The sequence below is a fragment of the Monodelphis domestica genome, chromosome 7 (assembly GCF_027887165.1).
Source record: "Monodelphis domestica isolate mMonDom1 chromosome 7, mMonDom1.pri, whole genome shotgun sequence".
In the NCBI taxonomy this organism is placed as follows: domain Eukaryota; kingdom Metazoa; phylum Chordata; class Mammalia; order Didelphimorphia; family Didelphidae; genus Monodelphis; species Monodelphis domestica.
Window position 1 is genome coordinate 173177261 of NC_077233.1, and position 22052 is coordinate 173199312.

A 22052-nucleotide genomic window follows, 5' to 3' on the forward strand; every position below is an offset into this window, starting at 1 on the left:
AGGAAAGGAGAAAGGAATTACCCAGTATGACTCTGAGATAGAACCTCAGGGTGATGGAAGGCATGGTGGTGTCTTCTATAGAAAGAGGAGTTGTGGAGGAGAGGTGGGTTTAAGAAGGAATAACAGCGAGTTCTCTTGTACATGTTGAGTTTGAGATGTCACAAATTATAGGGAAAGCAAAAGGAGAAAAGGCCTGCTTTTTCTAGTCTTTCTTCTTGTAGATTAGTGAACTCTATTTCTGCAGTGTTCATCCTCATTCCCAGGACCAATGACTCTTGGCCTCAAGCAGCTCAGCCCGGGCAGCCCTAGAGATGGGAAGAACCAGAAATGTGTGAGCCTGGAGGATATTTTAAAAATCTCTAGAAGGCCTGAGAGGCACACCATGAAAGAAGCTTACACAGCATATATGACAGTGAAGTCAGTTGAGCAAGTAGAAAGAAGGGAAGGCGTGTAGAGTGAGGACCTGAGGGCTCTGTGTTTACAAGGAGGAGGTGGGAGCCTCATTGGTAGGTGGAGGGCTTGGAGTCCTGGAGGAGGAGCTCAGAGTTAGGAATGAGGAAAGGAGACAAGTCTGCTACCTCAGAGTCAAGTGCCTCTTTCCCCCCCCTTTGGAGAGCTTCTGAAGAGGAGGTTGTATATGCATGGGTAGAGATGAGGCAAAAGGAAGTAGATTAAAGAGGAAAACATTTAAGGGGCTGATCAATGGTAGCATTGAACTGCCTTACAGCATAGCTCTAGATCCAATATTAAGAAGAAAAGCAGCATTTTGTACTGGAAATCACAAGAATTTCATCACATTGGACTAAAGCAGCCTGGGACACAGTGGCTAAGCCTGGAGTTAGGAAAACCTGAATTCAAATCGAGTCTTGGGCATTTACCAGCAATGATCCTGGGCAAGATACTGGATTTCTACCTGCCTTAGTTTCCCTAACTATAAAATGGGGGTAACAATAGTATCTATCTCACAGGGTGGTCCTAAAGGTCAAATAAGATGATATTTGGGGGGGCAGCTGGGTAGCTCAGTGGATTGAGAGCCAGGCCTGGAGACAGGAGGTCCTAGGTTCAAATTTGGCCTCAGACACTTCCCAGCTGTGTGACCCTGGGCAAGTCATTTAACCCCTGTTGCCTAGCCCTTACCACTCATCTGCCTTGGAACCAATACACAGTATTGACTCCAAGACGGAAGGTAAGGGTTTAAAAAAAAAAAGATGATATTTGGAAAGTGCTTAGCAAAGTGCCTGGCACATGGTAGGTCCTTAATAAATGCTTGCTTCCTTCCCCAAGAGTCAAGAGAATTGAGTTCTAGTCTAAGTCTGCTACTGATTAGTTGAGTAGAGTGGTACTAGACAAGTTCCTTCTCCTCTCTGGGCCTCAGTGTCATCTATGTAAAATGAAGTCATTGGAGGACATGATTACTAACATTCCATGAGTCTACAGTATTAATAGAAATAGCTTACTTGGGGTTTATCTGCCTCAGATCTCTCCCTATACTTCTCCAGCTTCTACTCAGCCATATAAATGATCTTCTTAAAGTCTAAATGTGACCATATTAATACCTCCCTTATTTAGTCATCTCCAGTGGCTCCCTGTTCCATTTTGTATCGAATATAAAGTCCTCTTGAAATTTAAAGCCCTTCATAACCTGAACCCTTCCCGACCTCTCCAGTCTGGTCCTCTCTATGATTCTGTGACCTTGTGACATTTTCTAGCAGACATTTGTACTGATTGCCCCTCATGCCTGGAATTTTCTCCCTTGTCATCTCTACCTCTCAACTTCTCAGGCTACCTTCAGGTCTCCACTGTGTGAAGCCTTTTCTGTGTCTTCCCACTGAGATTATCTCTAAGATTTCTTTACATAATTTGAAAATGGCTCTTTACATGTTGACTCCCCCATTTGATTCTGGGCTACTTGAGGGCAGGGGTTGCTTTGGCCCTTCTTTGTATTTCTAGCAATGACCACCATGCCTGTCATTTGGCTTGACTTGACTCTTCCTCCTACCTCTTCTCTACTGAAAAAGAGAAAAAAGAAAAATAGTTTACATTCTAATTAAATTTTTTAAAAAACTTTACCTTCTGTACTAGAATCAATACTGTATATTGGTTCCAACTCAGAAGAGTGGTAAGGGCTACGCAATGGAGGTTAAGTGACTTGCCCAGGGTCACACAGCTGGGAAGTGTCTGAGACCACCTTTGAACCCAGGACCTCCTGTCTTTAGATCTGGCTCTCTATCCATTGAGCCACCCAGCTACCCCTACTTTCTATTTTAAATTCACATCACGATTTATAGTTCTCATAGTGTTTTCACATATGTTATCACATTTAATCCTCCTTATAACTTTGTGAGAGAGGCAAGAAAGATATCTTTGTGCCCATTTTTTTTACCTTTATTTTCTGTCTTAGTAACAACCTAAGACAGAAGGGCAAGGGCTAAGCAAACAGGATTAAGTGACTTGTCCAAGGTCATACCATTATGCCCATTTTATATATAATGAAAGTAAGACTTAGGGAGTCTTAGTGATTGGCTAAAGACACAGAGCTGAGAAGTGGTTGAAATGGAACTATAACCTTGGCCTGTATTTTGACTCCCTAACTCCTAGTTAGGTTCTCTCCCTACTAATCTTCCCCCAAAGGACTTCTTGGGCTTGCTTTTTCCTCTCCCTGATGGGTTTCTTCATAAGTTACCTACTGCAAGTAATGGAAAGACAATGACCAAGGTGCCAGAATTCAGCATGAAGTCATCAGAGGTCCTCACTTACCTTTTCTCTACCTAGAATGCTTTCCAGCCTCTATTCCTACTACTGGCTTCTCCCACATCCTTAACAAAAATCCCACCTTCTACAGGAAGCCTTCTGTTACCCCCTCTTAATCTCAGTGCATTTCTTTTAATTATTTTCTATTTATCAGGTCCATGGGTTGCTTTATTCACTTGCATATTGTTTTCCCCTGTTAGATTGTAAGCTTCTTGAGGGCAGGGACCGACTTTTGTCTCTTTTCATATCCCCAGTGCTTAGCAGGGTGCCTGGCAAATAGTAGGTACTTTATAAATGTTTGTTTACTGACTAGATTGAATCCAGCCTTAGTGAGACAAACCATGAAGTGATGCTCCCTTCTTCTGAGGTTGTGAAGGAGCCTGAACTCTAGAGGAACTTGCTGGAGGTCACCCTGCAAGCCAGGCAAAGTTAGCTAGGACTGCTCTGTACTGGAACGGCCCTCCTTCCCCTCAGTGCCTTCACCTTATCAGTGTCCTGGCCCAAAGTCACTTCAGAGACCCGGCTAGACCAAGACCAGGGGGCCTCGGGACCAAGACCAGGGGGCCTCGGGACCAAGACCAGGGGGCCTCGGGACCAAGACCGGTTTGCCTGAGTTCTTGCTCCAAGGCATTTAGTGAGCTGGGCCCGCATGTTTAACTAGATTTCAGATTAAGCGTTATTTGATTCTCTCTCTTCTAGGTCTTAAGTATGATTTACAGCATTTCAAAGCCCTGGATTGGTCATCTCTCAACTGCTAAGTCATTTTTGCACAGAGGCAGCCCTCTCCTTTGTCCCTTGTCAGCTCATAAATCTTTCTCCAGTTTGCTTGTGGAATAAGGAAGTGGACTGAAGGGGACACTTCTGGGAAAAAGAACAAAGGCCACCGGTCTAGTCTAATCCAGCCCAGGGAAAGCATGTGCTCCCAAACAACAACAACAACATCAGTCAGCATGTATATGGTGCTTTAGAGTTTACAAGACATTTTACAACTATTATCTCATTTGAGACTCACAACAACCATATGTGGCAGGTACTATTACTCTTATTTTTACAGACGATGAAATGGAGGCAGATATGGGTGACTTATCCAGGATCACAAGGCTAATGTTTGATGGAGGATTTGAATTCAAGGCTTCCTCACTACCATCTTAAGTTCCCCACCCTCATATGAGGGCTGAGGAACTTGAGTGACTTATGATCATCCAGCATTTAGTAAAGTGCCTGGCACTTATTGACCTGACTTGACTTGTCATCTGACATGTTTATCCACTTGCTTTAGAAACAAAAACATTGGGGGCAGCTGGGTAGCTCAGTGGATTGAGAGCCAGGCCTAGAGATGGGAGGCCCTGGGTTCAAATCTGACCTCAGACACTTCCCAGCTATGTGACCCTGGGCACGTCACTTAACCCCCATTGCCTACCCTTACCACTTTTCTGCCTTGGAACCAATACTCAGTATTGATTCCAAGACAGAAGGTAAGGATTTTTAAAAAATCAAAGCAGCTAGGTAATACACTGGATAAAGTGCCCAGGTCTAGAGATAGGAGAACCTGGGTTCAAATTTGGTCTCAAATACTTCCTAGCTGTATGACCCTAGACAAGTCACTTAACCTGATTGCCAACCCTTGCCACTCTTTTTTCTTAGAATTAAGACTAAGATATAAAGTAAGGTGGGGGGAGGGGGTTAGGGGAAGAAGGAACGAAGGAAGGAAAGAAGGAAGAAAGACATAAACTCATACCTTTCCCTGCTCACTCCATCCCTACCCTTACCTCCAACCCTACTACAACAATCTAATAGAAAGAACATGAGTTGCTCCGTTCAGAAAACTGAAAGAGAAACTTCTAGATTTGGAGCCCAGAGACCTGGGTTATACTCTAGGCTCCAAGATTTATTACCTATGTGACCTTGGGCAAGTCACCCAACTTCCTTGGACCTGTTTTCTCATAAAACTGAATACAGTATATGTGCTGCCTACTTTATGGAGCCATTGTGAATATAAGTGGAAACTTACTAACTAGCCGGCCTCCATCTCTACTGTAAACAAAGAGTTTAGGATGTAGCTTGAATTTAGGTTAGATGTAAGGAGGAATTTCCTAACAGTGAGGGAAGGGAGATGTTTCCAAGAGTGGCCACAGAATCTCTTTCTCAACTTGACTTTGGAAGCAGAGTAGCTTCTTCTGTAGAGGTTATCATAGGGCTTGAAGGGAAGCAAACTGGTATAACAAAAGAGATCGGTTCAAATCTTAGCTTTTCCATTTACTCCCCAAGCCCCAGTAATCTCTGCCTGAGTTTCTTTATCTATAAATTGAGGGAATTGGACCCTTCTGTCTCTATAACTATAACCCTAAGAAGGTAGGGATATAGACCCAATGACCAAAAATTGAGGTGTTAAATAGTGTTTCCATTATTTGAATCCATTTTGAAGCCTGTCATCTGGTCTATACCATCTTCCCTTCTTACGCATGTCTTCTTTCTTTGCCACTCTCTTGGTCTTCTAATTTAATTTGACAAATAAACAGGCATCCTTCCCAAATCTTGACTTTCCCCATTGTAATTTTAATAGATCATAGGCTGACGTAAGAAATTAAATGAGAATTTTAGGGAAGTTTTGTGGAAACTGCAGATGATTCTCAAAGGCCAGCAGATGACACGGAAAAAAGTTTAGAAACTCAGAAATGCATAAAATGTATGTATGGCATGTAAAGAAAAAGAAAAAATTCAGACTTCTTCACTGCCATGAAGAGAGAGTCAAAAGATTTTACACAGATTTTTTCTAACACACCCCAAACCCCTGAAGTGTGGAAAGGATACCTCTTTTAAGTATCCACTGTGTGAAAGGCATTGTGTTGCTACACAGACAAAAAATTAAATAGTCCCTGACTTCAAAAGACGTATATTCTAATAGGAATATAAGCTCTTTTCTTCCCATTCACCCCTTTCTCATCCAAAGTCCAGTGTGGCAGTTGATGGAAAAGAAGTTGAAGATTGAATGAGAGTGGTTCTGGGATTTCTTGTTCCCTTACTTCTCTGTATCTGCTCCCAGCTCTGCTGTGTTGTGCTAAGCAAGTTTTGCAAATATATCTATAAAATGACCAACTTGTTCACTCATCTCTCACTGTCTCTCTTTCTCCTTCTCACTCTCCTTTTCTCAAATGGCACATTTGGACTTCCTCTAAGGGCAACTAGTTAAGGTTTTGGGAGACCTAGATTCACTTCCAATATCAAGTTTCCCAAACTAAGCCTCCCAATATTTTCCCTTTCTTTCTCTTTCTTTCTTCTTTCCTTCCCTCCTTCCTTCCTTCTTTCCTTCCCTCCTTTCTCTTTCTTTTTTCTTTCTTTCCTTCCTCCTCCCCCTTCATTCCTTCCTTCCTTCCTTTCTTCCTTCCTTTCTTTCTTCCTTCCTTCCTTTCTTCTTTCTTTCTTTCTTTCTTTCTTTCTTTCTTTCTTTCTTTCTTTCTTTCTTTCTTTCTTTCTTTCTTTCTTTCTTTCTTTCTTTCTTTCTTTCTTTCTTTCTTTCTTTCTTTCTTTCTTTCTTTCTTTCTTTCTTTCTTTCTTTCTTTCTTTCTTTCTTTCTTTCTTTCTTTCTTTCTTTCTTTCTTTCTTTCCCTCCCTTACCTTCTGTCTTAGAAACAATTCTCAGTCAGAACTGAGACATGAGCTAGGCATTTGGGGCTTGGTGTTTTCCCCAGGTTCACCCAGCTAGGAAGTGTTTGAGGCCAGATTTGAACCCAGGGATCTAGCCACTGTGGTACTTAGCTGCCCCTTTACCATTCTTTCTTGATTCTCTGGTTTTTATTTTGCCAAGGAAAGTAGCATTTTTGTTTTGTATGGTCTGGCAGAGAAGGCATTTCCCAGGGTCCCCTTGAAAGGAAATATAGCCCCAATAGCATGAGCAAAGGGAGAGAAGTAAATTTAAGGAGCATTCTTGCTTATTTCCTGTCACTGCTTTTCACCCATTTTTGACAGGCAAGTAGCCACTTACAAGGCTATATTAAGCAGCCTGTACCAGTGCTGGGTTGAGGCCTAGGGAACAAGGTTTAGCCATAAAGTCGTCTCTCCAGAGGGATGCAACGAATTGGCTTCTGTGAGAGAGGCTTGTTTTCATGTAATTATGATTACACATGATAAGGACTAGTGTGAGTGAGAGCTCCAGCATCAAAGAAAGCAAATAAGCTACTAAGATTGTGTCAACAACAGATAGAAAAGAGGAAGCCAGAGAGCAGTCAGAGAACAACGGTAAGGACTAGTGTAGCTGCAGCTGAAATCCTGGGCCAAGTGTGGCACTCATTATAAAGGATGCAAGCATTCACTCTTTAAGCCAACACCTAGAAAATATGTAAACATTTTACAGAAGAGGAAACTAAAGCAGATAGAGGTTAAGTGATTTTTTCAGGGCTACACATCTGGGGCTGAATTTGAACTTAGATCTTGTTGACTCCAGGTCCAGCTCTCTGCCTATTTGACTACCTAGCTGCTTCTTTATTTCTTTGGTTCTCTGTTTCCTCATCTATAAAATTTGGGAGGTTAGAGTAGATGAACCTTGAAGGCCCCCTCTAGCTCTAAACCTATGATCAATCAGTCAAACTCTTTAAGTGCCCACAATCTGCCAAATTCTGTGCTGGGCCCTGGGGACACATTCAAAGACCAAATAGTCCTATGACCCTATGATCTAGTCTGATCCCTTCTTTTTGCAGGTGAAGAAACTGGAAATCTCACAAATAATGTGTCTCGCCCATTGTCACACAGCAAATCAGTGGCAGAGCCAGAACCCATGAGCCCTCACTACCACACCAGTGTTATTTCCATGAAACATATTAAACAGCCTTGTGGCTAACTCCTTGCCTTATTTGCTTGAGTTGAATAATAAATAGTGAACGGAGGGATAGCCTTATGGGAGGAACACCACACTTAAAAAATCCTGAACCTTGGGGAAGTCATTTGGCCCCTATGTTCAGGAACTCGTCTGTAAAAGTGAGGGATGCAGGTACTGGCACCTGCCTTCTCAACGTCATAGCACTATTGTGAAGATCAACTGAGACGATGGATGTGAAAGAGTTTTGTGACTATTAATCACTATATAAATATGAGCTATTACTATTTACATAAGGCAAGTGTTAAGAACCCTGACTTGTTTGGCTTCCTTTGGTGTTTCCACTCCACATGGGAGTTTTGCAGGCTTGGTGGGTTGGCTGGTTTGTTGGATGGAACTCGTGATTTCCTTGGTATAGAGAATATCTAGTAAGTAAATTCCTTCTTCCAATGAAGATGTACATTTGTCTTACAAGTTATAGTTCTTAGGGCAGCTGGGTATCACAGTGGATAGAACATCAGGCCTGGAGTGGAGAGGACCTGGGTTCAAATCTGTCTTTAGACACTTCATAGCTGTGTGATCCTAGGCAAGTCACTTAACCTCAATTGCCTAGCCTTTGCCATTCTTCTATCTTAGAATTGCCACCAAGACAAAAGATAGGAGTTTGAAAAAAAAAAAAGTTGTACTTCTAGAGAGTTGCCTGGGATCATTAAGAAGGTAAGAGACTTGTCCACAGGGGCACAGCCAACATGTGTCCTTATTCTTAGGCTAGCTTTCTTTCTTCTAAGCCACACTCCCTCTCTTTCGCAAGGATGTGCAGGCCATTAAAAGTAATCATAAAGAAAGATGAGTCATGTTTTCTTCTATATCCCTTGTATTTGTCACCTTCTCTCTCTTCATAGCCGCCTCCCCAGTTAGGCCTTCAACATTTCTCACCTGGGCTATTGTCTCATGTATCCAGCATCTTCACTGTCCAATCTATCCTCCACATAGTTGTCAAAATGATTTTGTTAAAGGATACGTCTAATTATGTCACTGTCTTGCTCCAGAAATTCCAGTGACTCCCTATCACCTCTGGGATCAAATACCATTTCCATCTGACACTTAAAGCCTTTTACAAATCAGGCCATGGGCAACCTTTCCAAATATATTAGACATTACTCTAAACTATACTAACTGGCCCCATCCTTGTGCCATTCCATATGTCATATCCATGGCTTGCACAGGCTGTCACCTGGACATTGCCTGGAACTCATTCCCTTCTTACCTCTGTGTCTCAGAATCCCAATGTCTTTTCCAGCTCAGTTTAAGTATCACCACTTAACTGAGGTCTAACCAGATTTCCACCCCACCTCCTAGCTGTCGCTGCTTTCCCTTTAAAAAAATGCAGTGAAATTACAGATATTTTGTATTTACTTGTGTGTTTATATAGTATTTCTACAATATCCATGAAGGGAGAAATTCTCCTTTTTTTTTGGTCTTTTATGTCTTTAGTTGTTAGCCAGTGCCTCGCACCTAGCAGGCACTTACATCCCTTGAGTGAATGAGACAATTTTTCACATTTAAAGTGACTCTCAATCACTCGGGGACAGGTCATTCGGTGTGTAGATTATCTAAGACCTTTTGCTTGCCCCTTTTCTGTCTGACATTCTGGGATCAGAGTGTCCCCATCCGAAAAGTGGAGATAGCAATCTTCAAGAAACATGGTTAAATAGCTCATATATTAACTATAAGATAACCTGCAAATATCACCCCCAGGGACCAAGGGCTGGAGGTGGGATGGGGAGAGTTCCTCCATGTTCAGCCCTGGGATTTGCTTAGAGCTGGGCAGTAACCGTACTGCAAAGAAGAAAATATTTTCCTCCTCAAATGAAAATTTCGTATCAAAAAGCTATAAGCAAACTCCCGATCCTCAGGCTTTGTTGCAGTAGGAACACAAGTGAGATGCGTAATGGACCCAGGTCACCTCCTTGGTCCCAGATAATCCTCTGAGAGTCAGCATGGCTTAGAACAGAGACTTAGACCAAAGGCCCTGTTTGAGTCTATTCAGCCTATGGAGTTTTTCACCATACTACAACAGGTAGATACCCTTCAGCCTACAGATCTTACTTGGCCAGCAGGAGAACAAGGAAACAAAAAGCAGCCTCAGTGGTACTCTGGACCACATCCCCAGTCAGGTCCGACAAGGTTTGCATGCTGGATTTGGGCCAAATGGATTGTTTGTGTTTTGATCTGTGTTTTTTCTGTGGCCATTTAAACATTAGAGAGTTTTGCCCTGGCATCTTCCTTGAGACTGATGGAGGAATTTTATTTTCCCATGGTTGAGTTGTGGCAGGTGGAAAGGCTATTCTAGACCTTCTGTGATAGAGGCTAATTTACCTCCAAAGCCTTCTGCTGGCATCCAGCTATATAGGAACCCCCAGGGCAGGCTCATTAAGCACTTCCCATCTATAAGGCCATCTGTGCATTTAAAGTGGGAAAAGGAGCAGCTTGGGTGACTCAGTGGATTGAGAGCCAGACCCCAAGATGGAAGGTCCTATTCAAATCTGGCCTCAGAAACTTCCTAGCTTTGTGACCCTGGGCAAGTCACTTAACTCCCTTTGCCTGGCCCTTACCGCTCTTGTACCTTAGAACCAATACTGTAAGGGTTTTGAAAAGGAAAAAAAATAAAGTGGGAAGGGAAGGCAATGTCTTTTAGTCACAGATGATGGTTTATTTTATCTTATCCTGACAACAATGAAGTTAAGGGGACAGAAGTAAACTGATGGCTTTCAGTTACTTTGCCTAAAACTTTTACAAGTCTAAGCATTTGTGCATATCTTCCAGCTCCCAAAGGGCAACAAGGTGGTGCAGTAGTTAGAGTGTCAGTCCTGGAGTCAAGAAGACTCATCTTCTTGAGTTCAAATCTGGCCTTAGATACTTACTAGCTGTATGACCCTGGGCAAGTCAACTAACCCTATTGGCCTCAGTTTCCTCATCTGAAAAATGAGCTGGAGAAGGAAATGATAAATCACTCCACTTTCTTGTCAAGTAAACTCCAAGATGAGTTGGATATGACTGAAATGAATGAATAAAACATTTGTAGGAGTTCTAGACCCTGCCTGGATAAGTAGCCACCCAGGTTTATCTGCTAATCAAGTTTATGTTTCAAGAAACGGTGTGTGTGTGAGCCCCTTCCCCCACCCCCCACTAAGGTGGGTCTCATTTTCTACTTGAAGGCAGAAAGGGCTTTTTGAAGAGAGAGTGGGAGTCTTGCCAAATTGTCTGAGGTCATATCTGAATTTGGGTCTTCCTGACTCCAAACCCATCTCTCTAACCATTGCACCACCACCTAACTGCCCTCACTAAAAAATCTATATTGAAGGGGAAAGCAACCTTTACCCAGCTTTTGAGGCAAAACATGTTCCTTCTACTTTGTTACAATGGCAGTCAATAAAGTATACATTCTTGAGGACAAAACATGCTGACTTCCACTTGGTTGGACAAATTGCAGTACCTTTGGGGTACAGGGGCACTTACTAGAGAAGAAGGCATCTGACACTTAAAGCCTTTTACAAATCAGGCTATGGGCTACCTTTTATAATAGTTAAAGGGGTTATAGAGGAACTGAAGAGGTACAAGGAATAAGAAAGTTTTTGTAACAGGGAATGGAGGAGTTAAAGGGAGAGAGGGAACATGTCTGCTGGTGAGGCAAAAGGAGATACCCCCTGCTGAGAGGCTATCTTTGAAAACTGGGGTTCCCAAGAAATGGGCCACCTATAATAGCCTAAGGGAATGTCTTCTCTATTGATTGATGTTGAAGATACTCCAGAACAGGTAAGCACAGACCCTCCTGAGGGACAAGCCTCCCCCCAGACCAAGGTCACCCAGCAGGGGTCCAATAAGGACCTTTTATGGTTGAATGGCTGTCCTTAGGTTCAGCTCCCTCTATATCCCCCTGAAATGGTAGTCCTCCTCTTATCTGACTGCAGTTATTTAAATAAAGATGAATTTTAATAACATGTTTAGATTGGGGAGGTATCAGGGTAGAGGGAATAAGGATTTCCCTATACTTTTCCCAGATGGGGTTTGAGTCTCTCACAGGCTTTTGAGCTGAGGCCAGGCCTCGCAGGCTGGTGGAGGGTTTCTTTTATTGCTGTCCATGCTGAGCTATGTTAGTTTTATTAAGTTCAAGGTCTTAGTAGTAGACAGCAAGAGGAAGAAAAGGTTCTGGCCTTCATAGCTGGTTGTGCCTGTCTCTTCAAGCTAACGCCCCTAAAGACCGTCGCTACAGTTCAAACCAATTCCCTTAAATCCTTTTATTTGATGACACGATCACAGGAATCCAGGTAGAGCACACAGTTGGGAAAATCGGGAATAGAGGTACTTCTATCCTGAGATGGGGAGAGAGCACTCTTTCCAGTTTGAGGGCCAGGAAAGAGCCTCAGGAGACCAACTGTCACTCTCCCAGTCCCCCCCCCCACCAGCTGTCATTCTTGTCAATATCTTCTCTCTAACATTCCAACTGCTCTTTGTTCCAGATGAGTAGCAGAAAGTCCAAAACTTGCTTCAGTTTTCCTTTCCACACTTTCCAAATATATTAGGCATTACTCTATACTAACTGGCCCCATCCTTGTGCCATTCCATATGTCATATCCATGGCTTGCACAGGCTGTCACCTGGACATTGCCTGGAACTCATTCCCTTCTTACCTCTGTGTCTCAGAATCCCAATGTCTTTCCCAGCTCAGTTTAAGTATCACCACTTAACTGAGGTCTAACAGGATTTCCACCCCACCTCCTTTTCCCCTCAGTTTGCATCATTGTTCTTAATGCTACTGAATTAATGAAGGATGCCACATGTTGTAAATAACGTGAATGACATACCACTGTCATCAAGGGTAACTGCAATAAAACCAGTTATCTGAACTCCAACCCTGCACTGGAATTCTGTGATAGAAAAAAGAATCTGGGGTGGTTAAGTGGCCCAGTAGGTAGAGGGGCTGGGCTGGGGTCGGGAAGACCTGGGTTGACCCTGGGCAAGTCACTTAACCCATTTTCCCTTCTGTCTTCAAGTTGCCACTAAGGCAGAAAGTAAGGTGAAGACCAGGAGGAGGAGGAGGAAAAAGGAGTAGCAGCATCTGGAATAAAAAAAGTAACATTTCTAATGGCTCATGATAGAACCCTTCTGTTTCATCTGATACCTACGATCCATGTTAGTTGTACTTGTGGAAAAAAGAACCCTGGACTAGTAATCCTAAAACCTGAATTCAAATTTCAACTCTGCTGGTTACAACTGTGTGACCTTACACTGGTCATTTTATTTCTCTGGTCCTTGATTTCCTCAATGGCAAAATAAAGGGGTTGGAATATTACAGAATTTTAGGATTGAAATAGAATTCAGTGGCCAGATAGCCTAATCCGTCCATAAAAGGCATTCCCACTATAATCTGCCAAACAAGTGATCAACTAAAGAAAATAGCTAAATAGTGGAGTAGATAAAGAACTGTTCTTGTAGTCAGCAAGGTCTGAGTTTAAATCCTGCTGTAGACACTTCTTAACTGATCCTGGGAAAACTTGCCAACATTTAATCTCTCAGATTCAGTTTCCTCTTCTGTAAAATAGAAATAGTAATAGCACCTGCCTCACAAGGTTGTTGTGAGAATCAATAATATATGTAAAGAGTTTTTTAAACCATAAAGCACTATGTAAATACCATTATTGTTATTATAATTATTATCCCTTCCAACACTAAATTCTGTAATCTTCAATGATTCTGTCTTAGTTCTGGCCATCCTTTTATGAACATTCCTGCTCCCCCCCCCTCCCCGCCCATGGCCCCACATAATTGTCTCTGAGCAGAAACAGAACATACTCCAAACTTCTTTGTAAAAGAGGCCTGAACTGAGAGCAGTGTAAAACTGTGCTAAAAAGGAGGCATTCCAGGAGGTGGCAGCACCAAATGAATTCAAATGTGTGTATCTTGGTACTTAGTTCAGTGGAAGGAACACTGGATTTGTTGTCAAAAGCCCTAAGCTTGAAGCCCCACTTCTGTCACTTTTATGCTGTATGACCTTAGACAAGTTATTTCACCTCGATGATGATGATGATGATACCTAGGATTTGTATAACATTTTTTTTGTAACTATTACAGATATTGCCTCTTGTTATCCTCACAGCAACTCTGAGAGATACTATTATCATAGCCATTTTGTAGATTAGGAAACTAAAGCAGACAAAGGTTAAAGGACTTGCCTAGGGTCACACTGCCAGGAAATGTCTGAGATTGGATTTAAATTCAAGTCTTCCTGATGCCAGGTACAACACTGTCTCTGTTGTGCCACTTCATTAGTTGCCTATGAGCCTCCATTACTTCCTCTATAAAATGGGAATAATAATACTTGCAATACTTATCTCACAGGAATTCTCTGAGGATCAAACAAGATAACATCAAGGATTTCCCAAAAATCTTAGCACCTACTGTGTACCAGGCACTATAATAAATATTTACAAATATCTCATTTCATCCTCACAACAACCCTTCAGGATAGGTACTATTATTATTCTCACTTTACATATGAGGAAACTAAAGCAGCCAGAGTTAAGTGATTACCCAAGGTCATACAGCTTGGAAGTGTCTGCGGAGGGATTTGAACCCAGGCCTTCCAAAGTCCTGACTCAGAACTATATCTATTGTACCATCTAGGTTTTTTTTCTAGGTAGAGAACCAAAGGTAACTTTATTTTTTTTATTGTTGTAAAGATAATTTATTTTATTTTTCTACCAATTACATGTAATAACAAATTTCCACATAAGTTTTCCAAAGTTATATGATCCAAGTTGTCTCCCTCCATCCCTTCCCTCCCCTCTCCCAGAACTAGCAGGCAATTCAGTCTGGGTTATACATGTATTCTCATACAAAACGTGTTTCCATATTTACATTTTTGTAAGAGAATAATCATACAAAACCAAAAACAAAACCAAAAATATATGTGTGTATATATATATATATATATACATACAAGGGCTTTATAGCCCTTTGGGCATAGTTCCAAATTACCCTCCAGAATGGTTGGATCATTTCATAACTTTACCAGCAATGCATTAGTGTCCTAATTTTGCCACATCCCCTCCAACATTTACCACTTTCCTTTACTGTCATATTGATCAATCTGATAGGCATGAGGTGGTACCTCAGAATTGTTTTAATTTGCATTTCTCTAATCAAGAAGGATTTTGAACATTTTTTCATAAGATTATTTATAGCTTTGATTTCTTTATCTGAAAACTGCTCATTCATATTCATTTACCATTTGTCAACTGGGAAATGACTTGTATTCTTATAAATTTGACTTAGTTCTCAATATATTTGAGAAATGAGAACTTTATCAGAGAAATTTTTCATAAAAATGTTTTTCCCAATTTGTTGTTTCCCTTCTGATCTTGGTTACATTGATTTTGTTTCTATAAAAACCTTTATATTTAATAATGTCAAAATAATTCATTTTATATTCTGGAATGATCTCTGACCCTTAAATGATCATAATGCTTCCCTTCTCCATAGATCTGACAGGTAAACTATTCTGTGTTCCACTAATTTGTTTATAATATCACCTTTTATGTCTGTCATGTATCCATCTTGACTTTAGCTTGGTATTAGATATGAGATATTGGTCTATACCTAACTTTTCTCACACTGTTTTCCAGTTTTCCCGGAAGTTTTTATCAAATGGTGAGTTCTTATTCTAAAATCTGGGATCTTTGGGTTTATCAAACACTAGATTGCCCCATTGATCCATTGATCTATCCTATTTCTTAGCCAGTGCCAGATTGTTTTGATGATTACTGCTTTATAGTACAGTTTATGATCTGGTACTGCTAGGCTACTACCTTCCCTTTTTTTTCAATAATTCCCTTTACATTCTTGATCTTTTGTTTCAGGTGAATTTTATTATTTTTTCTAGTTTTAAAATAGTTTTTTTTTGGTAATTGCATTGGTATGGCACTGAATAAGTAATAATTTAGGTAAGCTTGTCATTTTTATTAGATTAACTCAGCCTACCCATGCACAATTAATGTTTTTCCAATTATTTAGATCTGACTTCATTTGTGTGAATGCACCATCTCTTATAACTCTTCTATTCCCAACATGCCTTTGGAGGACCATGCAAAAGAAGCAACACTAGCCTTCTTTCCCTTTACTCTGAATTTTATGAAACCAATTTGAAGAGGTCCCAAAGGTCCAATTAGTATAGTCTAATCTGTTTTCCTAACAGTTTTTCAACTTGAATGTGGTTTGGCAACTTCTATTATTCAAAGCAGTGAGCAAGGAGTCAGGAGACTTGGATTCTCTTTCCATGTTTGCCTCTGACTCATTGTGTTACTCTGGGGAAGTCACTCTGGATTCTAACTTCCATACCTGTGAAATGGGGATAATTATACCTTCACCTACCCACTTTAAAAAGGATGCCATGACAATGAGTGAGATCATGTATATAAAGTTATCTCATATCTCTTGAAGAAAGGTTGAAATCCTGATTAACAGAAACCTTCAATTAAACAGAATTTTTCCTGAGCTTTGATTTTTTAAGGGCAAGGTGTTTGGTCTATTTATTTATATGATGGGGAGCAAGAAGAGAGGACTGAGGGATGGAGGAATGATTATTATTATCATTGCTAATGATAATAACTGGCATGTATATACTTTAAAGTTTGCAAAATTCTTTACAAATACTGTGCCCCAAAAGTCTTTGGACAGTTTTTTTTTAAACCCTTGCCTTCTGTCTTAAAAACTGATACTATTAGTTCCAAGGCAGAAGAAAGTTAAGGGCCTAACAGTCTAGGTTAAGAGACTTGCCCAGAGTCACACTACTAGAAAGTATCTGAGAACAGATTTGAACTCAGGACCTCCCATCTCCATAGAAGCCTGACTCTATACATGGAGCCACCTAGATGCCTCAGCTATTATTTTTATTAAAACAATTCCTTTGTCAGTTAGCAGAGCCAATATAGATTTGCATTAGCAGAAGGAATTTCCTTGCTAGGAGGTCATTGTGTCAATAAAATCTTTTTCTAGTTCAAAAATATTCAAGAAGGCCTTTCGTAGGGTCTACCAACACATTGTATCCTTGGTACTGCCTACTTTGCCTACCCCAAAGAGTCGTGCAAGAGCTATCCACTTGGACTGCATTTTTGTATCATTTGTAAAACTATAATTGAAGTACACTAGAGTAACCAATGTCCCTTTCACAAAAGAAATATGACAAAATTTTGCTTTAGTCTAGAAAAATTTCTGTCTTTGGTCAATGCTTTCTTAGATTTAAAATAAAAAGCACAGTCCACTCTCTTTTATAAAAACCCTTTAAGTATTGGATCCAAGGCAGAAGAGCAATCAGGGCTAGGCAGTTGGGATTAGGTGACTTAACCAGAGTCACACAGCTAGGAAGTGTGTAAGGTTAGATTTGAACACAGGTCTTCCAAAGAATAGGTCTGGCTCTCTATTATTATTGTGCTTATTAACTTAGAGCCAAATTCACTGCCCAGTTATAGTAACCAGCTCATCTCAAGCGCTTAAAAGCTTCTCTCTGATTTGCTTCATTAGGTGGTATCTGTTCTGTTCTCTCTCACATTATTATATTTAGTTTGTCAATATCCTCATATTCTTTGGTATGTTGGCAGTGTGAATTCCAAAATATACTAATAAAAATTAACATGCTCTAAAGATGATCTAGTACCATTTTGTAACCATTGTAGTCATTATGTATAAATGACATTTAGATTTCTCAGCTTGGCATTCAAGGCCCCACTATTTAGACACAACCTGCCATTCCAGCCGTATCTCATAATGTCCCTTCAAAGAGTTGACATTCCATAGCCCTTACGATTTCTCATAATCACCCAATGCTTTCTTACCTCAGATTTTTTTTTCTTACCTAAGTTTTTGCACAGTCCTAAGATATATCCTCTCCACCCTTCTCTCTACCTTCTCCATCACTGACTATTGAAATCTTTTTCCTCCTAAAAGGCTCAGCCCAGGATACCCCTTCAATCCAGTCTTCCGGGATCCTCTCATTGGTCTGAATGGGACACAGGGAGTAAATAAGCTCCTCTTTCTTAAATTTCTCGTGGCACTCAATAATTCTAACCTATGCTTAGAACATTCTACCCGGGATTTTAATTATTTGTAGTCTGGTTTATCTCCTCTAATAGTAAATTACTTAAAGGTTTACAATGTATTTTTTTATTCTCACCTTCTCTCTTAGTATTAATTCTAAGATAGAAGAGTAGCAACAGCTAGGCAATCTGGGTTAAGTGACTTAACCTGTGTATCTTTTCGAGCTCCTAGTATAGTGCTTTGCAAAGAGACCTGAATTCATCTGAATTGAATGTATCCGTTTCATAGAAACACAAGATGGATACATTCTTCTTTCCTTTTCTTGGTGTCCCTCACCATAAAGTCTAGCCGGTTTAAGAGTGTGATTTTGTAACAAAGAAACATCTCAGATATCACAGGATAGACACTTTTCTCCAAGGAGCAGTGGAAAGCCGCTGAATTTGGAGCCAGAGGACATGGATTCATGTCTGAACTCTGGCATTTCCTCCCTCTATGGCTAATCCTCTAGGGCAAATTACTTAACTTTTCTGGATTTCAGACACCTCATCAGTAAAATGAGGGCTCAGGACTTAAATGATTTTTGAAAGTTTCTTCTAGTGTTGAACCTATGATCCTACAATTCTATGGCCTTTCCTTGGTTGGGAAACTGAGGCAGAGAAGGAGATTGACTTGCCCTCTGTAGCCCAGTGTTGAGAAGTAGATATCATGTAATAAATGTCTTATGGAGCCAGCTTTCAGGATCCAACTTGGTCTCCCACAAAACTTCTTTGTGTATTTCTTGGACTCAGTGACCACTCTCCCTAGTGAGCTATCTATACTCTTGTGCTACCTGAGAGCATCTCACCAATTAAACTGTCAACTTCTAGGGGGCAGGAACTGTGTCTTCTAGGTCTTGGTGTCCTCAGAACCCAACTTATCATAGGTGTTCAACAAATATCATCTGATAATAGTGTTGATGAAAAAGGTCTGCAAGCCTAGATCAACACGAGTCTGGGGACTTCCCTGTTTCCGTATCTTTCCCATTCCAAAGGATCAGGAAAAAGCAAGGTCACTTCTAGTCCAACGCTAGGGATAATGGTCCCTCCAGCATAGTAATGAACCTCCATTTGGCTTTGTTACCTAAAGCAGTAACTGAACCAGTCCCAGTCAGATTTAGCACTAAAAGAATTCCACCTAGGCTAGATGACCTGGGCCAAGGCCAGCCCTGGATTCTGCTTAGAGGTCGACAGAGAAAGATGGAGGAACAAAAGGACTCTCGTGGACCATCTGCCCCAAGGTATTTGCTGATTTGCTGAGAGTCACAAAGAACCCAGGTCAGGAGAGAAGACTACATCTCCCATGTCCGAGACTCCTAGGCCAGACTGCCAGTTGAACCCAGAGACTTAACCCAGACATAATTCTGATACTTAAAGTCCGAGTCCAAAAGAAGGCAGTGTTGCAGCAAAGAACTGAAAACAAAGTGGTGGCCATTGTTTGGGATTGAGTGGTTGAACAAATTGTAGTATATAAGTGAAAAGGCATATTATTGTACAACAGCAAGTGGTTGATAGGAGGAATTCAGTGGAACCCAGTGAAATGTATATGAGCTGAGCCCTAGCAAAGTAAGCAGAGCCTAAAGAACAGCGACACTGAGCGTTCTGACTATATACATGAAAAGATCCCTTCAAGAGGAATAGACCTTGAAGAGTTGAAAAATTAACAAGGGTCCCAAAGGACAGACAATGAAGTAATTATCTTCTTCTTGCAGAGAGGTGGGAGACACCGATGGCTAAATGCCACATACATTGTCAGAAATGGTCATTATACCAGTTATATTTTTATTTAAGGGATATTTTTCTTTGTTCTACTACAGGTGATATAAAAATTAAAAAGTAGTGGTAGTGAGACAGCTGGGTGGCTTAGAGGATTGAGAGCCAGGTCTGGAGATGGGAGGTCCTGTGTTCAAATCTAGCCTCAAACACTTCCCAGCTGTGTGACCCTGGGCAAGTCATTTGACCCCCATTGCCTAGTCCTGACCACTCTTCTGCCTTGTAACCTAAGAAGGAAGGTAATGGGTCTTTTTAAAATATATATTTTTTAAGTAGTGGTAGTAGTAGTGGTGATGGTGGTGGTGATAGTAGTAGTGATAGTAGTCATCATCATAGTGTTCAGAGGTCCTTTACAGAGCATTTATGTTGATAAGTAGCAACATCAGTAATCATGGTATTTTGAGGTTCTTAAAAGTATTGCAAAGATTATTGTCCTCGTTTTATAGGTAAGTTAACTTCAACCCAGAGAAGGAAAATGACTTACTCATGGCCATACAACTCGAAATAGGAATTATTCCTGGGATGCAAAGCCAGCTCTCTCCTAACCTTGAGTTCTATGCAGTTCTTTGTCACTCCGCCCCTCTGCCTTTATGGTCACATGAGTTCAGGATATAAGAGCAACATGCAAAGCATTTAATCAATCGACATTTATTAGGCGCCTGCTGTGTACTAGGCACTGTCAATACAGAGTGAAATAGTCCTTGCCCTCAAGTTGCTGACATCCTCTAGGAAGAGACCACTTACAGACTCTTAAAGATATGCCCAGGTTTGGAGGATTGTTGTTCTTCTCCGGCATTCAGTGTCAAGGGCAGAGAAAGTCTAAAATGCCCTTGAGATAAACGCCAGAATTAACTTTTGTGCCTGTCTTTCCCTCTCTTCCCTCTCCACAGGACCCATGAAGAAGCAGCCAACATGAATGTGAAAAAATACCTAGTGAAATGTTTGCACCGCCTGCAGAAAGGGCCAGGCTACACCTACAAGGAGCTTCTGGTCTGGTACTGTGACAACACTAACACCCATGGACCCAAACGCATCATCCGCGAGGGGCCCAAGAAGCAGGTCATGTGGTTTGTGCTTACCCTGCTTTTTGCCTCCCTGGTGTTCTGGCAATGGAGCGTCTTCATCCAGACTTACCTCAGCTGGGAGGTCAGTGTGACCCTCTCCATCGGTTTCAAAACCATGGACTTTCCAGCAGTCACCATCTGCAATGCCAGCCCCTTCCGGTAGGTTTTATCTAGAGGTCCCAGCAGAGGTGTCTGCTGGCAAAGAGATGGGGAAGAGGTTGAAGAGTAGGGAAATGGCAGAGATCGGAACTTGAGGAATAGTCAGTGCTCATAGCGGAACAGACCCTACAGGAAGACCATGTAGAAGGGAGATGGTACAGTAGACACACGGTAGGGAACTCTGGGGGCTTTCCCTGAACGCTTGAAAAATAGTTTTGTTTCTGCAAAAAGTGAGGCTTAGCAGATCATTTCATAGCTTGAAAGGTTTTTTTTGGGGGGGGGGGTTATTGTTTGGTTGTTATTCGATTATTACAGTTGTGTCTTACTCTGTGACTCCATTTGGGGTTTTCTTAGCAAGGATGCTGGAATGGTTTACCATTTCCTTCTCCAATTCATTTTATACATGAGAAAACTGAGGCAGACAGAATTAAGTAACTTACCCCAAGTTCACTCAACTAGTAAGTGTCTGAAGTTACATTTGAACTTGGGAAAATTAATCTTCCTGATTCCATGCCCCATGCTTAATCTGCTATACCACCTTGCTACCTCAGCTTGAAAGGGCCCCTGCCCAGGAATCTGCATGGATTAGTGTATAAGAGAGCCAGGCCTAGAGACAGGAGGTCCTGGGTTCAAATCTGGTCTGAAACACTTCCTAGCTGTGTGAACCTGGGCAAGTCACTTAACCCCAATTTCCTAGCCCTTAAGTGCTCTTCTGCCTTGGAACTGATACTTAGTACCAATTCTAAGACAGAAGGTAAGGGTTTAAAAAAAAAAAGGGAAGAGAAAGGGATCCTACCAAAATCCAGTCATCCCCCTGTTCCTTTTGCCCTGCCAAAACCTGGTCATTCATCCCCTTGTTCCTGCTCAAGATGTTTTCTAAATGGATATCCAGAATGTCTTGAAAATCCTAGTGCAATTTTAAGCTTTAATAGTCTCACAACTTGTATGATTTGATAGATGGAAATTGTACTGAGGCATTTAGGACATCCTGTGTAAAGCTTTCTGAAAGAAAGGTGATTCTGAATCTCTATTATTAACCAGCTTCTAATATCAAGAAGTTCCTTTTGTAACTAAACTAAGCTCCACCTCTTGCAGTTCTCTGTCCTTAAAGGAGACAGTCATGGAAAGCAGCATGGCAGGGTGGGAAAGCACTGAATTTGGAGTCAGATCCCAACTGTGGTACTTAATCCCTGCTTAGTTTTGGGCTAGTCATTTAAAGTCTCCAGAATTCAAGTTTCCTCATCAGTTAGTCAAAGGAGTTGAACATTATTGAACATGGCCAATATGAGGATTTGTTTTGTTTGACTATGCATGTGTATTATGAGAGTTCTATTTTTGCATTCTCTTGGGGAGGAAAAGGATGGAAAG

The 22052-nt window shown here is 41.2% G+C and overlaps 1 protein-coding gene across 2 annotated transcripts in view; it reads left to right on the top strand.

The window, feature by feature from the left end:
- Positions 1–22052, top strand: part of SCNN1B (sodium channel epithelial 1 subunit beta) — a 93494-nt gene that overhangs the window by 29273 nt on the left and 42169 nt on the right. For both annotated transcript variants that reach the window (XM_056806080.1, XM_001377767.5), the window contains exon 2: positions 20352–20684. In XM_056806080.1, the coding sequence (XP_056662058.1) occupies positions 20374–20684 (311 nt within the window). In that variant the 5' untranslated portion in view covers positions 20352–20373. The remainder of the gene's footprint in view (positions 1–20351; positions 20685–22052) is intronic.